Here is a 19,617-nt window from a genome sequence, read left to right as displayed (position 1 = left end):
GTCACAAGCAGCGTAGCACTCTGGAACACATCACTGGAACACGGCAGCACGATGGCCACCGGTGAGTTACCTTTCCTGGTGGCTTCAGCCCCTCTAAGCACATCCCAAAGGGGACAGCAGGGAAAAAGCAACATTAGCCTTCTGAAATGGGGGTGACACAGCTGTGCCTTCACACAAGTGGACATTTCCAAGGGCATCCACCCATCCGCAGGCTGATGCCATCCCACCCCCTTGCATCCAGGCATGAATAAAACTTCACAGCAAGCTCCTGGGAGGATGGGATGGGTGTCTTCAGTGAATGTCACTCTACCCAGAGCCACAACCTGCCCCCATCCTGATGGTGCCTACTAATTTTGGGGGGATTTGCTACCAGAACCTGAGCAAGAGAACTCAGAGGGCAGTGGGGCTGGAGCAGCAGCACCGGGGCACAACACACAGTTCCTCTCCATGCTAGCAGGGTTATACCTGGTGTCGAGGGAAGGTGAAGGGGCAGAGCACCTCCTTTCTCCTGCCCTGCGGATACCATCGCATTTGTGCCCAGCCTCCACAAACCGTGTCCCTTTGCTGTTTAGGAAGCTGCCGTTTGAACTTTCAGGCTCCTGTTACAGCTGAACCTGGTGCCGCCCACCCACAGCGTGCAGGTGCGCTGCGACCCGAATCTCATGCACTGTCCCAAGTCCAAATCCTCCTGCTCATGCACAGGACAAGCCCATACGGCACATCCCCTAGAGCTGTTCTGTTCCAGCCCCGTCAAAACTCATCCTTTGGTTTGCATTTATGTCACACTTGGCAACACAAAGCCCAGGTAACTTTCTTTTCTCCCCCTTGTAGCAACCATCGCCTCCACGGACATGGGGCTTTTGCTGAGAGATGATCTTTTTGTCGACTTTTTCAACACATTTCTGAACCTTCCCGTAAGTCCGCTCTGCACCATAAAGCTTGGAACCTTTCTGAGCTCTTCTCAGGTGAACTTTTTCAGCTTCTGTGGTGTTAAAGGCCCCAGGAAAATTGGGAATACAACACATTCAGGCTGGAAAATGAGGGAAACCTGAGGAGCTCAGTTTGGAATAGAGGTTTGAAAGGCAAGATGATTCCCTTCTCTGTAGAGAGGACTAACTAGAAAAAAAAAAACAAACAGCTAAAACCAGATAAAAACAGCTGGGCTCTGGGCTCCCCTGCCACCCTCCATCTCTTTCAGCTCTCCCCCTTCCTTTCAATACAGGTTTTTGGCCAGACACCCATTTACATCAGCAGCGTGGGCCGATGGGACCTCTGGCCAGAGCTGCCCAGCCACCTGGTGAGAAAATGCCCCTTGCAAGGAGGGTGAGGAGGAAGGGCGCAGGGCAGGGGAGGGAAGGAGCCAGTTGCTCATTGCCAAGGCCACGGTCTCTGACTCTCCTGTCCCTGCAGCTGGGATATTATTTCAAACCCAAGTGTCATTTTGCTTTTAAGCCCTGGGAGGAGCACAGGCCATTTAAAGTCCTGGTACAGCTTTTGGGGTCCATCCAGCCCTTGGTAAACATCGACAGCTGGAGTTAAGGAGAGCGCATTGTGGTGGCAGAGGAGGACGGGAAACATCAGCCCCTTGTGTCCTGCGTTCCTCCTGAATTCACCAGGAGCAAAGTCCTGTTGATCCTCAAGCTGGCACAGCCTTCCCCACGGACGTCCTCCCTTCCCCACAGCCATGAGCACTGTTTGCGGCGCTCGGATCCCGGAGAAAAAGGGAACCTACTCCTCTCGGCGCTGCCACAGAAAGCTGCCGTGCCTTCCCGCCTGGGCTCCGGGGGAAGCAGGCAGGCTGCGAGGAGAGGAGCCTCGCAGGCAGCCACGCAGCGCTGGCTCTCTCAGCTTTGCGGGCAGAGCCCACGGGGATGCAGGCAGGGGCTACAGCTCGAGCATCCCCCCTTCTTTCTCGGCACGGGGATGGCTTGCACCACCGTCTCGCAACACGGCGCCTTCCCTGCCTCCTTCCCCCATAGCAGGGACCCGTTACTCACCCTAATTCCCAGGCAAGAGACGGCTCCTCGCTCACAGCCTAATCCTCTCCTCGGGCGCGGGGGTTGCACCGCAGGATCCCAGCCCCCCGGCTTTACTGGCTTGGCTGGAAAAGCACCGCCTGCCTCACTTCTGCAAATCCAGCCTGTGCCTCCACCTCGTCCTCTGCCAGAAGCTCCTGGGTTTCATTCGGTCGGGGGAAGCAGGTGAGTCATCGCGGCACAGAGGAAATCGGAGGGGCTTCGCCGGCGCAGCAGGGCTTCCTCTCGCCGGGGCTGTCACCCCATGGTGCCTGCCCAGTGGGTTCTGCCCCGGGTTAAAAAAAAAGGCATTGCACCTCCTATTTTTAAGGGGTGCAGCAGATCCAGGGCTTTCCATGGGAGGAGTGGGGCTTCACCCCTCAGCACTGTCAGTGCAGGCTCGCTGCCTCCATGGAGCTGAGCTGAAATAGCTGCTTGGCAGGGTTTCGCATGCAGTTCATGGCTGGAGCAGGGATGAAGAGCATCCTCGGGCATGGGAAACGGGGGTCCTGGTGTTTCAGGTTTGCTGCTGTGCAGGGTGCCCAGGGCTCTCGCAGTGTATTGCGATGTGCTCCTCGTCTGATGCACCCTACGCTGGGAAAACAGGCCTATGCCGTGGTGTCTCCTACCAGCCGCAAGTCTGAATCATGCTCAGTTTACCCCCAAGACGAGCCATCTCAGGCCAGCCAACTGCTTTGTCAGCCTGCATGTCAACGCGGGGGAAGGCCACTGGAAAGAAAGCTACAGCAGCAGGGATGCAGATTTTCGTTTCGGAAAAATAAGCAATTCATCGAGGCTTGGCTCCAGTGCCGTTTCTGAATGCATGGCTGCCTCTTCTCCAGTGGGGTTGAACCTCAAGCTGAAGGAGATTGAGGGCAAAGCCCCAAACACAGGCAAAAATGATGGATGTTTGCAAGGGGAAGAGGCACAACAGCCGGGCAAGACTATCCTCGATGTGAGTGGGTTGTACTGCGTCCCTGCAAACACCACACGTGCATCCCACAACCTGTCCGAAACTCCCATTTCAGTGCAATTTGCTGGTCTCCTGCCCTCCGGCAGCCTGTGTCAGGGCTGCTGGGGGATGGCGGTGGGCTCTGGAGGGCTTTCTTGGGGGCTGCTGCTGCATGCCCCCCTCCAATGCCCTGCTCTGCGCTCCCTCTCTGACAGCAAAACTGCTGAACTGGCACAGCGCTGACCGGTGGCTGCTGGAGAAGTGCATCAGCGGGAGCCAGGGCATGTGGCACTTTCGGGCCTTCATCCAAGGAATGGCAGGTGGGCACGGGGCGCTCCGCAAGCCCCTTCTCAGCCAGGCACAGGCGAGATGCCCGGCGGGACACTGGCATGGAGCTGGGGGCGCAGGTAAGCACCGGTGGGACAGGAGACACTGCGATCCCAGGCATGGCTTTGGAAGATGAGCCAGCAGCAGAGCCCCAGCAAGGGTGCTGCACGCCAGGGGCATGCATAACCCTGGCTCTTCTCTACGCTGTTCCCTCGGCTCATCCAGGTGATCTTTCCCACTTTCCTTTTTTTTAAAAAAAAAAAACAGGCTGCTTCGTTTATCAGCAGGGCTTTCAGGGGCTCCCTCCAACTCCCATCCCTTGTCCGATCCATAGGGGAAGAACTGATCAACTTCTGGCTCACCACCGAAAGGCTCCTGGGGCTTGACGAGTCAGACGTGAGGCAGAGGGACCTCTACCTGTCCTTGCTCCACAGGCTGGAAGCCACTCACCTGCGTGAAGGCTCCAGCGTCGTCACTCTCTGCAGGAGCATCGTTGGTAAGAACACGGGACCTGAGGACAAGCGGTGCCCTTCCAGGGAGGTGGCCATCCCTGGATGCTCCCAGGGAGATGGGATACCATCACCATCTTTGTTTGGCCGGGGAACAGTCTGCACGGAGCTATCTCCCCATCGTAATTCCCTGCATCCACTTCAGGATCACTGCCGAAAGCCAGGCACATTCAACCCGTCAGCACCAGGAGGGAGATCCTAAGCAAGATGCAGGAACAGGCCCTCTTTATGATTCAGAGTTACTGGCTCCCTAAATTCTTCATCCACTGCAAGAAGGGCATGGAGGATGAGAAATCGTGCTGGCCTCTGCTGCAGGAATATCGGGAGCGTCTATTGCGGGCCAGCTGGCGGGAGCCCTCAAGCTTTACAGAGAACGTCTTCACGATGCATATCAAAAGGAGCCGGGCTTTCTCGGGGCCCTACTGCAGCAAGAAGGCCAAAGCGGAGATCTGGACTCTGGTCAAGCAGGAAGGAGACACCCAAGAAATGAAGATGCCCATTTTTCAGGTGCAACCAGAAAGGCAGTCAGGGCCAGGTGGGAGCACAAAGGAATCACGTCTGGATAAGGATGCTTTGGGACCAGTTCCTCAGCTATCAGAGCATACTGCAAACGCTGCCTTTAGAGGCAAAGGAAGAGGAACCTCTCCCAAAAGACCTAGACCCAACGCAGAAGACATCCGTGAAGAGAAAGTCCTCTCTAACCTGCATTCCTCCACACCCCTTGTCCAGCTGCCATCCCTGAAAATGCCGGTCAAGACCTTGAGTTTCCTTCCCTGGGCCCTTAGTGCTGAAAGCTGCGCGGGACGGCCCTTCAGGGACTTCTTGAAGCGCCAGGACCGGTCCATGGAGACTCTTCTCCTGGATCTCTGGCATGACCTGGAGGAATTTCTGCCTGTGGTGCTGGACCCCAACAGAGAAAACAGTTTCTGCCTGCGTCATTTGATCGGGGAGAAGATATGCAAGACCTACCTGGAGGAGGGCACCATTCAGCAACTTCCCCTGGAGACCAGGACTCTCAGGAGCTTGCGGGACCATCTGGTGTCTGGAGAATTTTCCCCCCGCATATTCAGAGCCCAGAAGGAGATTTGCAAGGTACAGAGAGGCGTTGGCAGTGGTCAGGCTGGGAGGTACAGCCGGCATTGGCACCCCTAGACTGGTGGGAGGGCTGTGGGCCTATTGAAAAAGGGAGATATTTGAAAAATGAAGATGAAAAAAGATTAGGAAAGGAAAAAACAGTCACAAGCCACCTTGCCCTGCAACCAGCGACCAGGATGTGCCAAGGCCAGTGGAGAGGAGCATCCTCACCAGTTTGCCGGGTCGCGGAGCAGAGGCAAGCAGTCATTTAGCAGCTGATGACCTCAGTCATTAGATGCCAAGGGATGGATGGCAGGGCAGCGGCTCTTCTTCTGCATCCGAGTCAGTGGTTCCAGCACAACACAAGTAAAATACATTTACAACCCAAGCACTTCTGGGCAGCCTCTGAGCAGCCTAATGGACGACCTGGGTGTACAGCTACTGGCAGAGCTGTCCTGGGCATCTCAACGAGGTGTCACCTGCTCTCAGCGACACTGCTGTGACCTCGGGGTATGGTGGGGCTGGAGCACAGCCTGAGGACAATCCGCCTTTGCTCCTCCTCAGGTGCTCTGCTGCTCCTATGAGGAATTTCTGGCTGACGACGACAAGACGTTCCTCCAGTTTGTGGTAAAGGGGACGCACAGGGGACACGGGCATCTTTGCAGGGCGTGCAGGCACCAGTAGGGATGTGAAAAGTTGGAGGGGGGGACGGGGGGTGAAGCCCAGCATTTGCACCAATGGTCCAGCATCCCAGTGCATCCCCCTGGCCAACGCTGCCCCAGGGCGATACGGCAGAGCATTCCCCGCTCCAGCTGCCCGGAGCAATGATCCTCAGCTCTTCCACCGCAGCATCCCTTAAGTCGGCAGCGCTGCAGGCACACCCTGCGAGACCTCCCCTGAGACGGGCCACGACCCGGCCCAAAAGCAAGATTTAAAAGCAGTATTCCAGGGTAGGCGGGGATGAGACCAGCAGCAGGCAGTGCACCGGGTGACTGCCTCACGGGCAAAACGTTTCTTGGAATTAGCTCTCCCCCTTTTTTCCTTGCCCACAGCGAATCCTGCTATTTATGTGACTCACACGCAGATGTGCGTGCGGATGTCCCCGTCCCCGCACAAGCGCCCGGCCAGCGCGCGGAGGGGAAGAGGGCATGCAGCCTTTTAGCCTATGATTCAACCGCCCTCAAGTTTTCCACATATTTTTTCCGCTGTGTGAAGGGATGATTTAAGAAAGCAGAGTCATACAAGCCCTCGTCTTCCCAGACTATTATCCCTCCTGGCAGCAGAAATCCCGCTAATACCTCAGACTTATTAACACCCCAAATGCGTTATACCACCCTTATACCAGGAAACCTCCTCCCAGTCCGAAGCCCTGAGCATCCCACCTGCTCGGGTCTCTGCAGGCAGTTTTGCTCGCTGCAGACAGCGTTCTTCAAACAAACCGCGAGGCCTTTCCCCAAACTGCAGTGTAAAAATCTGCAAGCCGATCCTAGAAATGGTGAGGAGAAACTGTCAGGGCTGGTGCCCCCCGGAGACCTGGCTCACAGAGATGCCAGCATCTCAGTCAGCGGGAGCTGAGCATTTTGGAAAAGTCAGCTGGCAGCTCCTGACCCTGATTCATTAAGCGCTCTTGGTTGTAAGTTAATTAGCCGCCCAGGTTTTTAAGCATCTCTTGTCAAGGAAATTACCCCCTCGGAGCACAGACCTGGTCTGGGAGCACAATTAGCACTTCAGCAGGTGTCGAGGCCGTGCTCTCCGTGGGCACCATCCCCGAAGCCAAGCTTTTCCCTGGTCTTGCTGCAGGGATGTCACAGGGGCACTGCTCGGGGGCTTAGCGGGGTTATTTCTGGTGCTTGCTCTCAGCAGCCCGTATCTCGGTCAGAAACCAGCTGCTCTGCCCCTGCTGCTTGGCCAGCCGTGCAAGCTCCAGCCGGCGGGGAGGGACAAAGCCTGCGGGAGGGTGGGTGTCAGCCAGGGGCGAGGGAGGCACAGCCAGTCCCAGGGAAAGCAGCCATCCAAAAAGGCACGGGAGGTTACCTGGCTGCCGGGGACACCTTCAGGGTTTTTTTCAGCCCTCCTGGGTGGATGTCGGCATCTTCAGGAAAGCTGCTGCCTTTGCCGGCAAGCCGTTGTCTGGACCTCCTGGAGGTCCTGCTGCATGTCCCCCCTACCTCCCAGCTGCAGGCAGATGTGAGCCAGCTTTAAACAGCTGCACGGGTAGGTTTAAGGTCTATGCTGAGCTTCGTGCTCACATAGATTTCTTCCTAGAGGGATTGAGGCTAAAGCAGAGAGCTGTCTTGGGTGGGCTTGTACTCCAAGGCACAGTAAAACATGCAGCTACTCCCTCGGGCACAGTGTGGGAGCAGCTCCTCGGATGGGGTACGTGCTCTGTGCCACCACCCTCTGCTTTTCTCGCTGTAGTGTCCGCGGAGCGATGTCCCGATGCCCGAGATGCAAGGCCAGGCTGTTGGGAAAGATGAACGTTTCCTCCTGTCCCAGCGGATAAACACATCCTTGAAGCTGAGCCAGGCCTTGCACGGCACGAGGAATTTTGAAGGTCTCTCCTCTGAGCACTGGCGATTAATTGCCGCTCGGGACCTCCGGAAAGGGGACTCCATCCAGGCAGAGGTGGAACCTCTCCTGTGCAGGACTGGTAAGAGGAGGCTCTGAATTTCTGCCAGGGCTCACGTTGGCCCGGTGTGATGAAGCATATTTTGTGCCCCTGTGGTGATCACTGCCCCCAACACACAGGCTTTGGTGCGTTGCCGTATTGCTGGCAGCACATGAGCATCATGGAGTGGGCTGGGACACAGTATCTAGGAGCCATCAGCTGTAATCCAGGCTTCGGCAGCGGCCTATGGGACAAATTCCCTCCTGCCGGTACCAGAGGCCCCAAATGCCACCTCCCTGCACTGGCCTCGGTCACCAGAGGCTGCAGCAAAGTAACTGAAACCCAAAGCCAGTGACAGCCAGCGTCACTCCACTTCTACACCTTGACCTTCTCCTGTGGATGCTGGGGCTGGCCACGCCAGTGTAACACCTAACGTTTGTCTTCTCATCATCTTTTGAGAATGTCATAAAATCTCAGGGCACCTGCCAATGCACTGAGAGTGACAGCAGTCACCAGTAGCAACCCTGAGGTAGGTAGAACCCTCAGGCCTCAGAAATGCAGTGTCACGGGTAGATCATGGGAACAGGACAGAGAAGGGGAAAGGAAAGCCAAGTAGTGATCACAATACAGCACTTGGAGTGAGCACTGTCGTAGACAGGAGGAAAGAACTTTGGATCTCTCCCCTCTTCTCTATCAGATGCAGACTCCCAGAAGATGATATCCAATGAGCTGGCTGTGGATAGCCCAAACAAGGAAAATGAGCTTCCGCGTCCCAGAAGTCCGTCACTTGGTGAGTCCAGTCTGAGCAGGCTAGAAGTAGGGTGGGTTGCCAACCATCACGCCCTTGGAAGTGCTCCAGCATACCCTTAGGCGATTGGACGAGCAGGGGTCTTCTCTGCTTGCATCTCATCATTCCATACAACATGTCCAGAAGTAGAGAGAGGCCTAGCCACCCTTGAAAGGCGTGTGTTTCGGAGTGTTAATCCAGTCAGAGAGGGTGGAAGTGGGAGGGCTTCTCTGAAGCAGATACAGGAGTGGTCAAACCACGCAGTGGCAAAGAGTTCCCCCATGTCTCCTGAGCTGGGCTCACCGTGCAGACATCAACATGGTAGCTCGGGAGAAGCCTGGGCTTCTTTGGGGTCCTCTACCCCGCGGACAGCTGTGAGCGGGCTCTGACTGTCACCTGAGGAAGGGACCAACCATGTTCTGTCCCCGCAGCCGCCGAACACAAGAGCACAAAGAAGGCGGCTCTTTCTGCGAGAAAAAACAGATCGAGCAAGACGAAGTCCATCACTGTTGGAGTAGAGAAACCATCTAGAAGACCCAGGTCTGGCACCTTGCAGCACAGGGCTTTGCTGTTTTTTGCTACTTCCACTCTTTCAGGAGGCAGATATTTCTTCGTGCTTTTATGTAGTGCCACTGGTCCCTCCTTCATCACTGGGGCCTCTCAGATGTAGGCATGGGTGGCCTGGGGAGTCTGTGACCACACATAAATTTCTGTCCTCACTGACTGTGTGAATGTCCACATGGCTTATGTCTCACCTCCTGGGAATACTTCAGGCAAGGGCCCTCACAGCTCCATGTTGGGATATAAATGGTAACCAGGACAGAAGTCCTGAGTAGGTGCCACTCTTACTGTTTATTGTGAAAGTCAGTCTAAGGAGCCACACTTAGACAAAGACAACATCTGACCCAGTCCACTGATTTTCAAATAAGGGTTTGCTAACCTCAGAAATTACCTAAAAATCCAGTCCGTTCCCAGCTCTGGTTTTCCAAAGCTCTGCTGAATCTTTACAGTGTGGCTGCCCTCTGGCTTTATGTCTGTCGATTGTTTCCTGATCTACCAGTTGCAAGTGGCAAGGGTTTTTCACTCCAGAACACCCTCTCCATGGCCAAACCCATGAAGTTCTCTGCCATCTGGTGAGAAATTATTGCTCATTCTCAGCAAGTGCCAGAGGGGAGCACAACCACCTCCTCCCACCAGTCCTTCCAGGTGCCCCATCCTTACCTGTCTCGCTCCCCTGGTCTCTGCAGGGCTTCCTTGCTCCATTTGCAGGTTCTCAGGTCCCCAGCACAGACCCAAAGTCCTGCCTCCTCCTTGACTCCCTGAATGAAGCCTCCTCTTCAGGCTGAGAACAGTTCCTTTGGATATCTGACAGGTTAGGCAGATGCACCCATAGCGGAAAAGAAACAGCACGTCAGGAGAATCCCCACCTGGAATCCCAGTGGCTCAGTGGATGGAGGTTGTGCTCCACCAGTACTTTCGCTGACCCATCTGTCTCACAGATCCACACGCACCACTCATCCACGTGTTTCTAGCTCTTCTTCAGGCGTCTCTTGTTTGAGAGCAAGCACAGAGGTCCTGGCTGTTTTCCAGGTCACTGGTGGCACAGAGATCACATCTCCTGGTGTCTCCTCCTCTACAGGCACTTCGTGAAAGTACTGCACAACCCTGCCCACCTGCAGTTCTTCAAGCAGTTCCTCGAGGAGCGCAACGCAGATGAACCACTGCGTTTCTGGATGGCTGTGGAGAAGCTAGCCTCAGAGACCAATCCCAAAACAAAGAGCTCCCTCATTAACAGCATTGTCAGAAATTATTTCCATGCTGAAATCCCAGCTGGTAGGTTCCCCCCACCCCCCCCCCTTCATTTTACTCCATTTGTGATGGAAGCCTCTTTTCCCCCCGAGCTGAATGCTGGTTGCAAATTTCATATCGTCTTGCAGGGACCTGCCAATTCTCCTTTCCCGTCCAGTGGAGTATTTATTTGCTGAGGCCTTCCACTGACACTTGCATTTCTAGGAAGGTGGCCTACTTCTTTGGCAGCATTTACTGACCAAGGCCTGCAACATGCAGTGGCAGGAATAGCTCTTCCCTATTTTGTCTCCTTTAGATGCTCTTGGAGTCACAGCTTCACTCCCAAAGTATGCAATTAGCACAGTATAGAAAGGAAAAGAGACGAGACAACCAAATTCAGCAAACAGCAGGCAGGGCAGGCAGAGATGGGGCGGGATGCCACTTGCAGATGTGATGGTAGGAAGAGATGTCATGGTGGCTCGGAGGGGGCTGTCAGGGGCAGGTAGTGACTGCACTTCTCTTCCAGAGGAGCAGCTGGATTGCCACAGTTCAATCATCAAAGAAATAAGTGATACCAAAGTAGTCAGCCCCTTCATGTTGACGACAGCACAAGTCTTTGTCCAGAAGGCAATGGAAAAACGATGGTGAGGACCTGGTTTGAGCTGGTTCCTAAGTCCAGTGGTTACACAAACACCTCCCTCTCATGGGAACCCCAAGCTGACAGACAGCAGCTGCTACAAACGTATTTCCCTATGACCTATTGGCAAATGCATTGAAATCCCAGCCTGACCCCCACCCCAGCAAAACTGCTGTTGGAGCTGCCCATGCATTTCTGTGCAAGGCCAGCAGGGCTTGTCCCGTAGGGACCAAATCACTGCTGGGCTTGCAGGGTGAAACACACTGCAGATAAGCAGGGTGGATGCTCCCAAGCCAGCTACACGCAAGAACAGAACCCGGGGAGGGGATCCAGACCCTTATCCCTTTCTCCAACCTCCTCCAGACGTCCTGTGAGACCCCAAACCCAGGGCTATCCCTGTCAGCTGTGCCCCCGACTTTGCCACCCTTCCACCAAACTACTGCCCTCCTCACGGGTCTGGCTGCCCTCGGTGCTCTCTCTCTCTCTCTGATCTTGCATCCGGCAGGTTTAAAGAGTACCAGGAACTGTTCCCGCCGAGCGATACGCCTAGGTCTAACCTTCGTTTGCAGCACAGGACAGGGAACTTCATGACAGACAAGCTGGTAAGGAAAGACCACCTCTGCTGTCAGGTTGAGTGCGTCATCCAGGCAAGAAAGAGAGGAGGTGCTCTTGGTCAAGCAGTGCTCACATGAATGGGGTGAGGGGGTCAGACTTGGTGATTTGCAAAAAGGCAGATGATAGGTAAAGCCTCACTCCTGCAGGCTCTGGAGTCCTGCTCTGTGCAGACTCCACCCGATTTGGTCAGGGCCGGACAAGTGATTCACACTCCCACCTATGGCCCCAGCTGAAACCCAGAAATACCGGAAAGCAAAGATGATGGCTGGGTCACAAATCCCACTGCCAAGGCTGAGCTCTAGTGCTCCAGCTCACAGTGGTGGGTCCAAGCTTCTGGGCCTGCACTCACAGCCCAGAAAGCCAACCGCGTCCTGGGCTGCATCAAAAGAAGCGTGGCCAGCAGGTCAAGGGAGGTGATTCTGCCCCTCTGCTCCGCTCTGGTGAGACCCCACCTGCAGTACTGCGTCCAGCTCTGGAGCCCTCAGCACAACAAGGACATGGACCTGTTGGAACGGGTCCAGTGGAGGGCCATGAAGATGATCCGAGGGCTGGAGCAGCTCTGCTGTGAGGACAGGCTGAGAGAGTTGGGGGTGTTCAGCCCGGAGAAGAGAAGGCTCAGAGGATACCTTAGAGCCCCTTCCAGTACCTGAAGGGGGCTACAGGAGGGATGGGGAGGGACTCTTGATCAGGGATTGTAGTGATAGGATAAGGGGTAACAGTTTTAAACTGGAGGAAGGTAGATTTAGATTGGATGTTAGGAAGAAATTCTTTGCTGTGAGGGTGGTGAGACACTGGAACAGGTTGCCCAGAGAAGCTGTGGCTGCCCCATCCCTGGAGGTGTTCAAGGCCAGGCTGGATGGGGCTTTGAGCAGCCTGGTCTGGTGGGAGGTGTCCCTGCCCAGGGCAGCGGGGTGGAACTGGGTGGTCTTTAAGATCCCTTCCAACCCGAACCATTCTATGAAATGGGAGGGCTCTGTCTGGGAGAAACCCTGTTGCTGCAGCCAGGGGCTGGCTCCCCGGGGCTGTGCCGCCCTGCTGACGTGAGCTGTGCCGTGTCTCCACAGCGATGGGCCTGGTATGCCATTCACGACATCGTCAAGAGCATCTCTAAGTTCCAGAGGGAGATGGACAATGACAAACACCGTGTGGAGTTTGAGGACTTTCTCCGGCGGGAACTAGGAAATGAGGAGGAAAGTATGGCTAGACTCCTGCCACCCCCTCTCCTCCCTCCTCAGGACAGTCCTGGGTTTAGGCAGAGAAGTAAACGGAGGAAACTTGTGGCTCATCTCCTGTCCCCATTTGCTTATTTTTCTCTGCTGGAGGCACATAAAGAGCCAGAAGAGCAGGTGTCTCAGGATGCCAGATACTGCTGTGCAGAAATCTGCACGCTCAGGCGCTGGAGTCAGGAGATGAGGTGCAGAATTTTGCACAGGCAACACACGCACATACACATTCATGCAATACATGGCGTTCTGCTGCGGATGCCCCGTGATGCTGTTGCGTCTCTCTCAAGCAATAATGTATATGCAAGTTTGCATCACTTCCACAAAACCCAGGAGGTGCTAAATGAGGCTGAGGCGACACAGGCCAAAATAAACAAATGGAGATGGTTTTCCATGCAACAGGGAGAGGAACAGCAGAGTGCTGTGCCAAAGGATGTAGAACCCGAAAGTTTACACACAGGTTTGAAAGGAGGCTGGAAAAGCTGTTAGAAATGAAATTGCTAAATACACACAAACCCCATCTAGATAAAGAAGTCCCTGGAAATGAGAATTTTGGGGAGCTGGAGAACATTGTGTATGGGGGGGGAAGTAACCTTTTCTTCTTACTAGTTGTCTGCTTCTGGCCTCTGTCAGAGACAGGATAACGGCGAGGCAGAAAGGCAGACTTTTGGTCTAAGGTACTGTGGCCATCCCCTGTGAAAACAATGAACATAAGCACTCCAGGGGTCCAAAGAGGAGGATGGATGGAGGAGGTTACTAAGCTAGAAGGAAGGCTGCACACTGGATGGGTCCAAATTCCCTGGAAAGCCTGGCTGAGGGAAGCCTGTAGTCCACCTAGGTAGAAAGACCCTCGGCAAATTACTTGCATGCAGGAAAAGCAAGCACGGGTGAGGTGAAGGAGCAGGGTACAGCCCAGCGCCAGGTGCCCAGTTGGCCTCAGACCCAGTGCTGGGAGAAGCAGGACACAACAGCTCTTCCCTTCTCTCAGACTTGCCGATCAGATCCATGCAGAGCAGTGGCACCGTCAGCACTTCCCGCCCCCTCACGGCCCCTGCCAGCACCCCACCGGACAAGGAGGTGGTACTCGTGAAACGCCACCTGTTTGACGACCAGCTCATTACCATCAACTTCCTCGTCAACGACCTCCGCTTTTATCTGGAGATCAACAAGTAAGTTCCCTTTCCACCGGGTGCTCAGGTACCACAAGTCTCCTTATCCTGTGAGTAGTGCCCATTTCTCAGCAGCGGATAAAGCCTGGTCCATGGATTTGTTAGCACTCACTAAGGTCTAAACTCCTATCAGCACCTCTATGCAAGGCTGGACATCACATTGCAGCCAAAGACACAACCAGTCTTACCCCGTAGCTGTCTACATCTAATCAGCTCATGGTTACCTGCCCTCAATCGCCTGCCTTTCAACCAGAAAAAGTCACTTGGCTCAGGGTTTGGGTATTCTAGAAGTACTTTTGGTTTGATAGTCCCAAGCAGTCTTAACATTTTGCCTACACCTTTCTTGACTTGCCATTGTGGCATTTCTCCGTTGGCTCTGTCCAGTTCCCTGACAAACCTGTAAGAGCAAGCCATGGCTGACGCACAGCAGCCCCGCAGACAGCACGAGTGTGTGCAAGACCAGGTTTCGATTCCTCTCTTTTCCTGAAGAGGGGCAAACATCACATCCCCTGGGTGAATGCCATAGCCACAAGGGCGATAGAAGAGGGAAGTGGCTTTTCATCCCACCTTTTTCACTATTCCACACCTTGTGGATTGCTTTTTCTGACCCAGTAAATATGGAGTTAAGACAGAACGTGACCGTCTAGCCTAGCAGCCAGAACACTTGTCTCAGAGCAAGACCCCACATGCCCTTGCAGGTTTTCCAGGCTGGCTGATTCAGCTGAAGCTCTGGCAGCCCACAACATGCAGTCGGAAAAGGAAGTTGCCTTTCTCAAAAGGAAAGTTGCCATCATCAGCAAACTCTTCCTGAACTCCGACATTCCTCCCAAATTGCGGGTAAGATGCTGAGACCCACCCAGGAAGGCTGAAGGCCTGCTCATTGCTCAAGACCATCACATTGCAGCTGCGAGCGGTTGTCGGGGAAAGGGGAACCAGGCAGAGATTTGGATCCGCTCCAGCCAAGGAGCTTCAGAGCATGCTCTGGCACTTGGGACGTCCACTTGGACTCCACGGAATGGGAACTGATCCATCACTAGGCCCACTCTAGCACTTGACCCAGATGGATTGAGAACAAGTGCATGGACAAGGACATGGTAAAATCTCCTACCTGCTGGAGAAATATCATGGCTGAAGCACCAAGACAGGTGCTGCACTCTACCAATTCAGTCCTTTCACTCTCCCGAGGTCAATGTCACCATCATCCCCTCCCCACTGCATCCACCTCTTCCCCTATAGCAGCTGTGGCTCTGTCTCTCTTCCCTTTGGAAAGAGCAGAACAGTGCTTTCCACAGAAATCCAGGGGAAATCCTGTCCTTGCACTTAGGACAGGTGGCCAGGACATAACTAGTATCTCTTCTTAGAGACTGATGAAATGCTGGGTGGGGTCAGGGAGAGAAACCTGTCTCTAGGGCCCATCAGGAGTGCCACAAACTGCTTTGGTTAGGTAAAGTCTCTTCTGTGGCCAGGTAAACATCTCTGAAGAAGAGAGAGATTTAATTTGGAGTTTATCTTCCAAGGGGCTACTGAATCGTCTCCTCTACCACAGGGCCAAGGTCATGATCTTCCCCATCCTGATGTACTTCTGGAGAAGGTACCTATCCCCTCTCTCCCAAGGTGGGGGAGGCTCTGTGGATGCCAGCCTCCTTCTCCAGCCATCCATTTCTCTGGCGTGATGGAAAAGCGGATGAGACACTACCCCAGAACTCAGCTGGAGATGTCTGCTTGGAGGTTTGCTGTCTTCAGTATTTCTCATGCAGGTTCTGCACCTGGAAGGTGATGAGGAGCTTTCGGGTCTCTGTGAAGGAGAGGGTGCCTGTCTCTTCATCCAGTACAAAACGCTCCGAATCATCTGACATCTACAGTCCAAGTAAGCTGAGTTCCTGTTCCACCCCTCCCCATTTGTCCTCAGGCTTGTTCTTCCAATGCAGAGATGTCCAGACCTGGATTTTCGGTGTCCCACAGGGTTTCCCTTAGAAGAGCCAAACTCCTTCCTTTACACAGCCATTTCACCCAGCTTTGAGGATGCACATGGTGCAGGCCTATTGGAAAATGAAGCATCTTTGAAACCATTCCTTCCCGTCAAAGTCAGTCAAAATTGCCCCGTGGGTTTTTTAGCCATTTCATTGGGGAATAAGGAAGTGGGTGCAGAGACTTCACGAGCAAAGAGCTGTTGCATAACTCTTGTTTACTTCAAAAACCGAGCTAAAAATACTCTTGCACACGCCCTAAAACAGAAATAAAGCAGCTAATCTTTTGGGTTGCGAGTCAGATGGGAGAGGGAACAAGAGAAGAACCATGCAGCCAAACACCAGGCTCAGTGGCACTACCCAGAGGATGCTCTGAACATCTGGAACACAGAAGAAGCTTCGTCAGGATTTGAGGTGACACTCACTAGGACGGCTTTGGGGAAAGGGATTATTTTTTTCCCCCTTTCTCATCCGCTTGTTTAGTTTCAATGCACTGAATAACTCTAAACTGAAAACCACAAAGCAAGTGGTGCTAAGCGCTGTCAGTCTGCCTGACAACCTGGCTGAATATTCATTTGGTAATTGTCTAATTGATTTTTGATTAAAGGGGAAACCAAGATAGGCACGTACTAATCTTGCTTTGACGGTCGAGTGGGTGTCAGCAAGCCGGTGTTCTGCTCCCTGTCATTTATCACTGTCAAGATCTGGTTAAGAAAAAAATCTGCAGAATTGTAAGATTTTATTATTTTTTTTTACACCTACGGGCAGGTGCTTGAGCTACCGCTCCGCAGACAAGCTGGGATAACAGACCCCCATGCCGGTGTGCTCTAAGACTGCCAAGCCTTGTCTATTAGCTCAAACTACCGCCCACCTTGGGTATTCCCCTTGAACATTCCTCAAGCAATGCTCAGCTTGAGTCTCTACCTTGTTACAGAGCTTCACTGCACTTCTAGAGCCTTCTCCAACACAGCTGTTTTAATGCAAAAGCTTATTGCCACCAGAAAAAAAAAAAAAAAAGAAAAAAAAAAGACAAAACCTAACCCATCACACGTGTATTCACAGCTAGCAACAATCCAGAAGTGTCATGTTACAGAGGAGCTACCTGCTGTGTTATCTGGGACAAAGACACATGTTTGCCAAGGTCTTCAGGAAACCGATGGGGAGAGAGAGATGTTCAATCAGTGCAAACTGGTGCAAGGATCGGGAGCATCCCACCCTGCCTAAGCGGCACAGCCCATATTTAACTACACAGAGCACTCATATACTGCTCTGAAGAGACAGCTGGGGATGCATAGAAAAAGAATGCGATCTTTCTCATGTGGACATTAATCCTGCAGTGAATGTCCCCCGGACAACTGTCCCCAAGCCACAGCTCCTTATAGCAGCTCGCAGGGAGGAATAACCAGAGCCACGCAAGATAAAACCCCTCAGCTCGGGTGGTGTGTCATGGGAGGAGATGTGCCACCTCTCAGGTCTCTCAGACTGCCCTAGCCTGCGTTCAGACGCCGCCAGGCCTTGGTAGGGCAGAGCGGTACCCGGGGGGTGCAGCGCAGGCTGCCTTCTGCTCCCCATCGCCTTCCAACCAAAGGAGGAGGTTGGAGCAAACCAAACCAGCGCGCAACCCAAAAATAGCTGCTGTTTCTGACTGCACTAAATGCCCGTGACACCTTTTGCTCGGGACACTTTTCTGCACCTTATCACACTTTCACCGATGACCTTTAACTAAGGATCTTGCTTTTCTGACCTTTAGATAAAGAGCTTGCTTTTCAGCCGGGGAAAAAAAATGGTTATGTTGACTTTAAAAGGCACTAAAACTGCTAGGGAAAATACCTGTAATTCCAGAGAAGCTCTCCTATCGCCCACATCCTGCTTTTCTCTTGTTCTGCGGGTTGCGGCTTTGCGCAGTTGCAGTGCGTGCGTGAATCTATCTCCCATCACCAGGCGTCACTGTGGCACTGTCTGTGCCTCTACACCCAGCGGAGGGGCTGGTCCTGCTGAGACCGGACCTATTGCCTGCTCCCCACTTCATGGCCATGAACTTCATCAATCACAGAATGGTTCGGGTTGGAAGGGACCTTAAAAATCATCCATTTCCACCCCCCTGCCCTGGGCAGGGACACCTCCCACCAGACCAGGCTGCTCAAAGCCCCATCCAGCCTGGCCTTGAACACCTCCAGGGATGGGGCAGCCACAGCTTCTCTGGGCAACCTGTTCCAGTGCCTCACCACCCTCACAGCAAAGAATTTCTTCCCGATATCTAATCTAAATCTCCTCTCCTTCAGTTTAAAACCATTACCCCTCATCCTATCATTACACTCCCTGATAAAGAGACCCTCCCCATCCCTCCTGTAGCCCCCTTTAGGGACTGGAAGGCTACTATAAGGTCTCCCCAGAGCTTTCTCTTCTCCAGGCTGAACACCCCCAACTCTCTCAGCCTGTCCTCACAGCAGAGCTGCTCCAGCCCTCTGATCATCTTCGTGGCCTCCTCTGGACCTGTTCCAACAGGTCCATGTCCTTCTTGTGCTGAGGACTCCAGAGCTGGACACGTAGTGCAGGTGGGGTCTCACCAGAGCGGAGCAGAGGGGCAGAATCACGTCCCTTGAGCTCTGCTGCCACAGAGAAGCCACCCATGTGAGGACAAAGCATTGTGCATGGCATCAGCTGTGCACACGCCTGCCCCCCACCCCCCAAATGCCATTTCCTCACAAGCCTCCCATCTGCCACCCATGACCCCCCAACCCTACAGCAGAGCTGGGGTGGGACAGGTCACCCCTGCCCTGCAGCCCCCAAAAGGCTGGCTTCACAGTCAAGGAGATCTGGGTAACTCATGTCCTTGCTCAACCACCCTTCCTTGACCTCTATACAAGCTCCATGGGATTCCAAGAGGACAACACATCCTGCTGTCCTCCCTTGTTTGCCATCGGAGCGCTTCATCTCTTCTCCCTCTCCAGGCAATCACACCATCATTATCTTCACACTCTTGAAGGGGATCCAGATCCTGCTGCCGCAGCCCCAGAAGAAATTGGTGCCACTGGAAGAGCAAAAAGGTGACCCAGGGCTGAAAGGAGCATTCCTGCTTTCAAGGGGAGCTCTGGCTACCAGGATGGGAGCTGGGCCTTAGGGCTCCCTGTGTCAGTCCGTGATGGAAAGTTTGCGGATGCTGTTTTTCTCAGATTCAGGTAAAAGTCTGGAGAAAAGGCTGTCATTCAGCAAGTCTGCCTCCTGTCCTGCAGAGCAGGTAGGTGTCACGGAGGCAGAGTACCTGCCTCAGACCACACCAGCACAAGCACCCAGAGCAGGAGAGTTATGATTCCCCTTAAAACCCAAAGGCCAACTGGGTCGGGTCTGTGCAGGATGCTGGTCACCCCTACCATCTCCAGTAACATTCACAGAAAATCCCCAGTTGCTGCACCCCTCCAAGGCCTGAACACCCCCCTCTAAGGAACACATACCTGTGGTGTTCGGCCCCAGTCACCCGCACCTTGCCTCCATCAGCAGCGGCCATCGATGCAACCCCTCTCCCTTCCCTGCAGGCACCGAGGGAAGGACAGACCTCCAAGGAAGAGTAGACCTCCCAATGCACCGGGGACAGGAGTGTGCTCCAAAAAAGCTGAGCAGCCCAGACACGCTGCATAGTTTGCACTTAATCAGCAGTAAGACCTAAAAATAAAGCAACTCACAGCATCCTCCAGCTTGCCCGGTAACATAGCACAGCAGTTTGCACCTCCGCAACTAGTGCGGGGACATGCCATGATATGTATTTCCACCCAAGGAGATGCCCTTGCCCACACGACAGTCTTTTTCCTCACACGTATCTGTAGAAGACTGCATCGTCCATAGCTGGGACAATTGGGGTCTTTTTACAGACATTTGGAAGGTGCTTAAAGCCAGAAAGCAGCCACAGTAAATACTTTGCCTGAGGATGGGGGTCCTCAAAGACCACCGG

General features: G+C 53.8%; 1 protein-coding gene across 1 annotated transcript; it reads left to right on the top strand.

Moving 5' to 3' along the window:
- The first annotated feature begins 51 nt into the window (after positions 1-51).
- Positions 52-17,330, top strand: RGSL1 (regulator of G protein signaling like 1). Its single transcript, XM_063344064.1, has 19 exons — positions 52-61; positions 832-914; positions 1,223-1,297; positions 2,072-2,201; positions 3,183-3,287; positions 3,629-3,790; positions 3,949-4,895; positions 7,296-7,527; positions 8,183-8,275; positions 8,704-8,812; positions 9,912-10,105; positions 10,587-10,704; positions 11,203-11,299; positions 12,377-12,506; positions 13,524-13,704; positions 14,403-14,541; positions 15,171-15,295; positions 15,462-15,571; positions 16,734-17,330. The coding sequence occupies exons 1-19, from the start codon at positions 52-54 to the stop codon at positions 16,913-16,915; spliced, it is 3,222 nt and encodes a 1,073-aa protein (XP_063200134.1). The 3' UTR covers positions 16,916-17,330.
- The last annotated feature ends 2,287 nt before the right edge of the window (positions 17,331-19,617 follow it).

Source organism: Chroicocephalus ridibundus, chromosome 8 (genome assembly GCF_963924245.1).
Source record: "Chroicocephalus ridibundus chromosome 8, bChrRid1.1, whole genome shotgun sequence".
In the NCBI taxonomy this organism is placed as follows: Eukaryota; Metazoa; Chordata; class Aves; order Charadriiformes; family Laridae; genus Chroicocephalus; species Chroicocephalus ridibundus.
The sequence above is the reverse complement of the archived record's forward strand: the minus strand, read 5'-3'. Positions and strand labels throughout refer to the sequence as shown.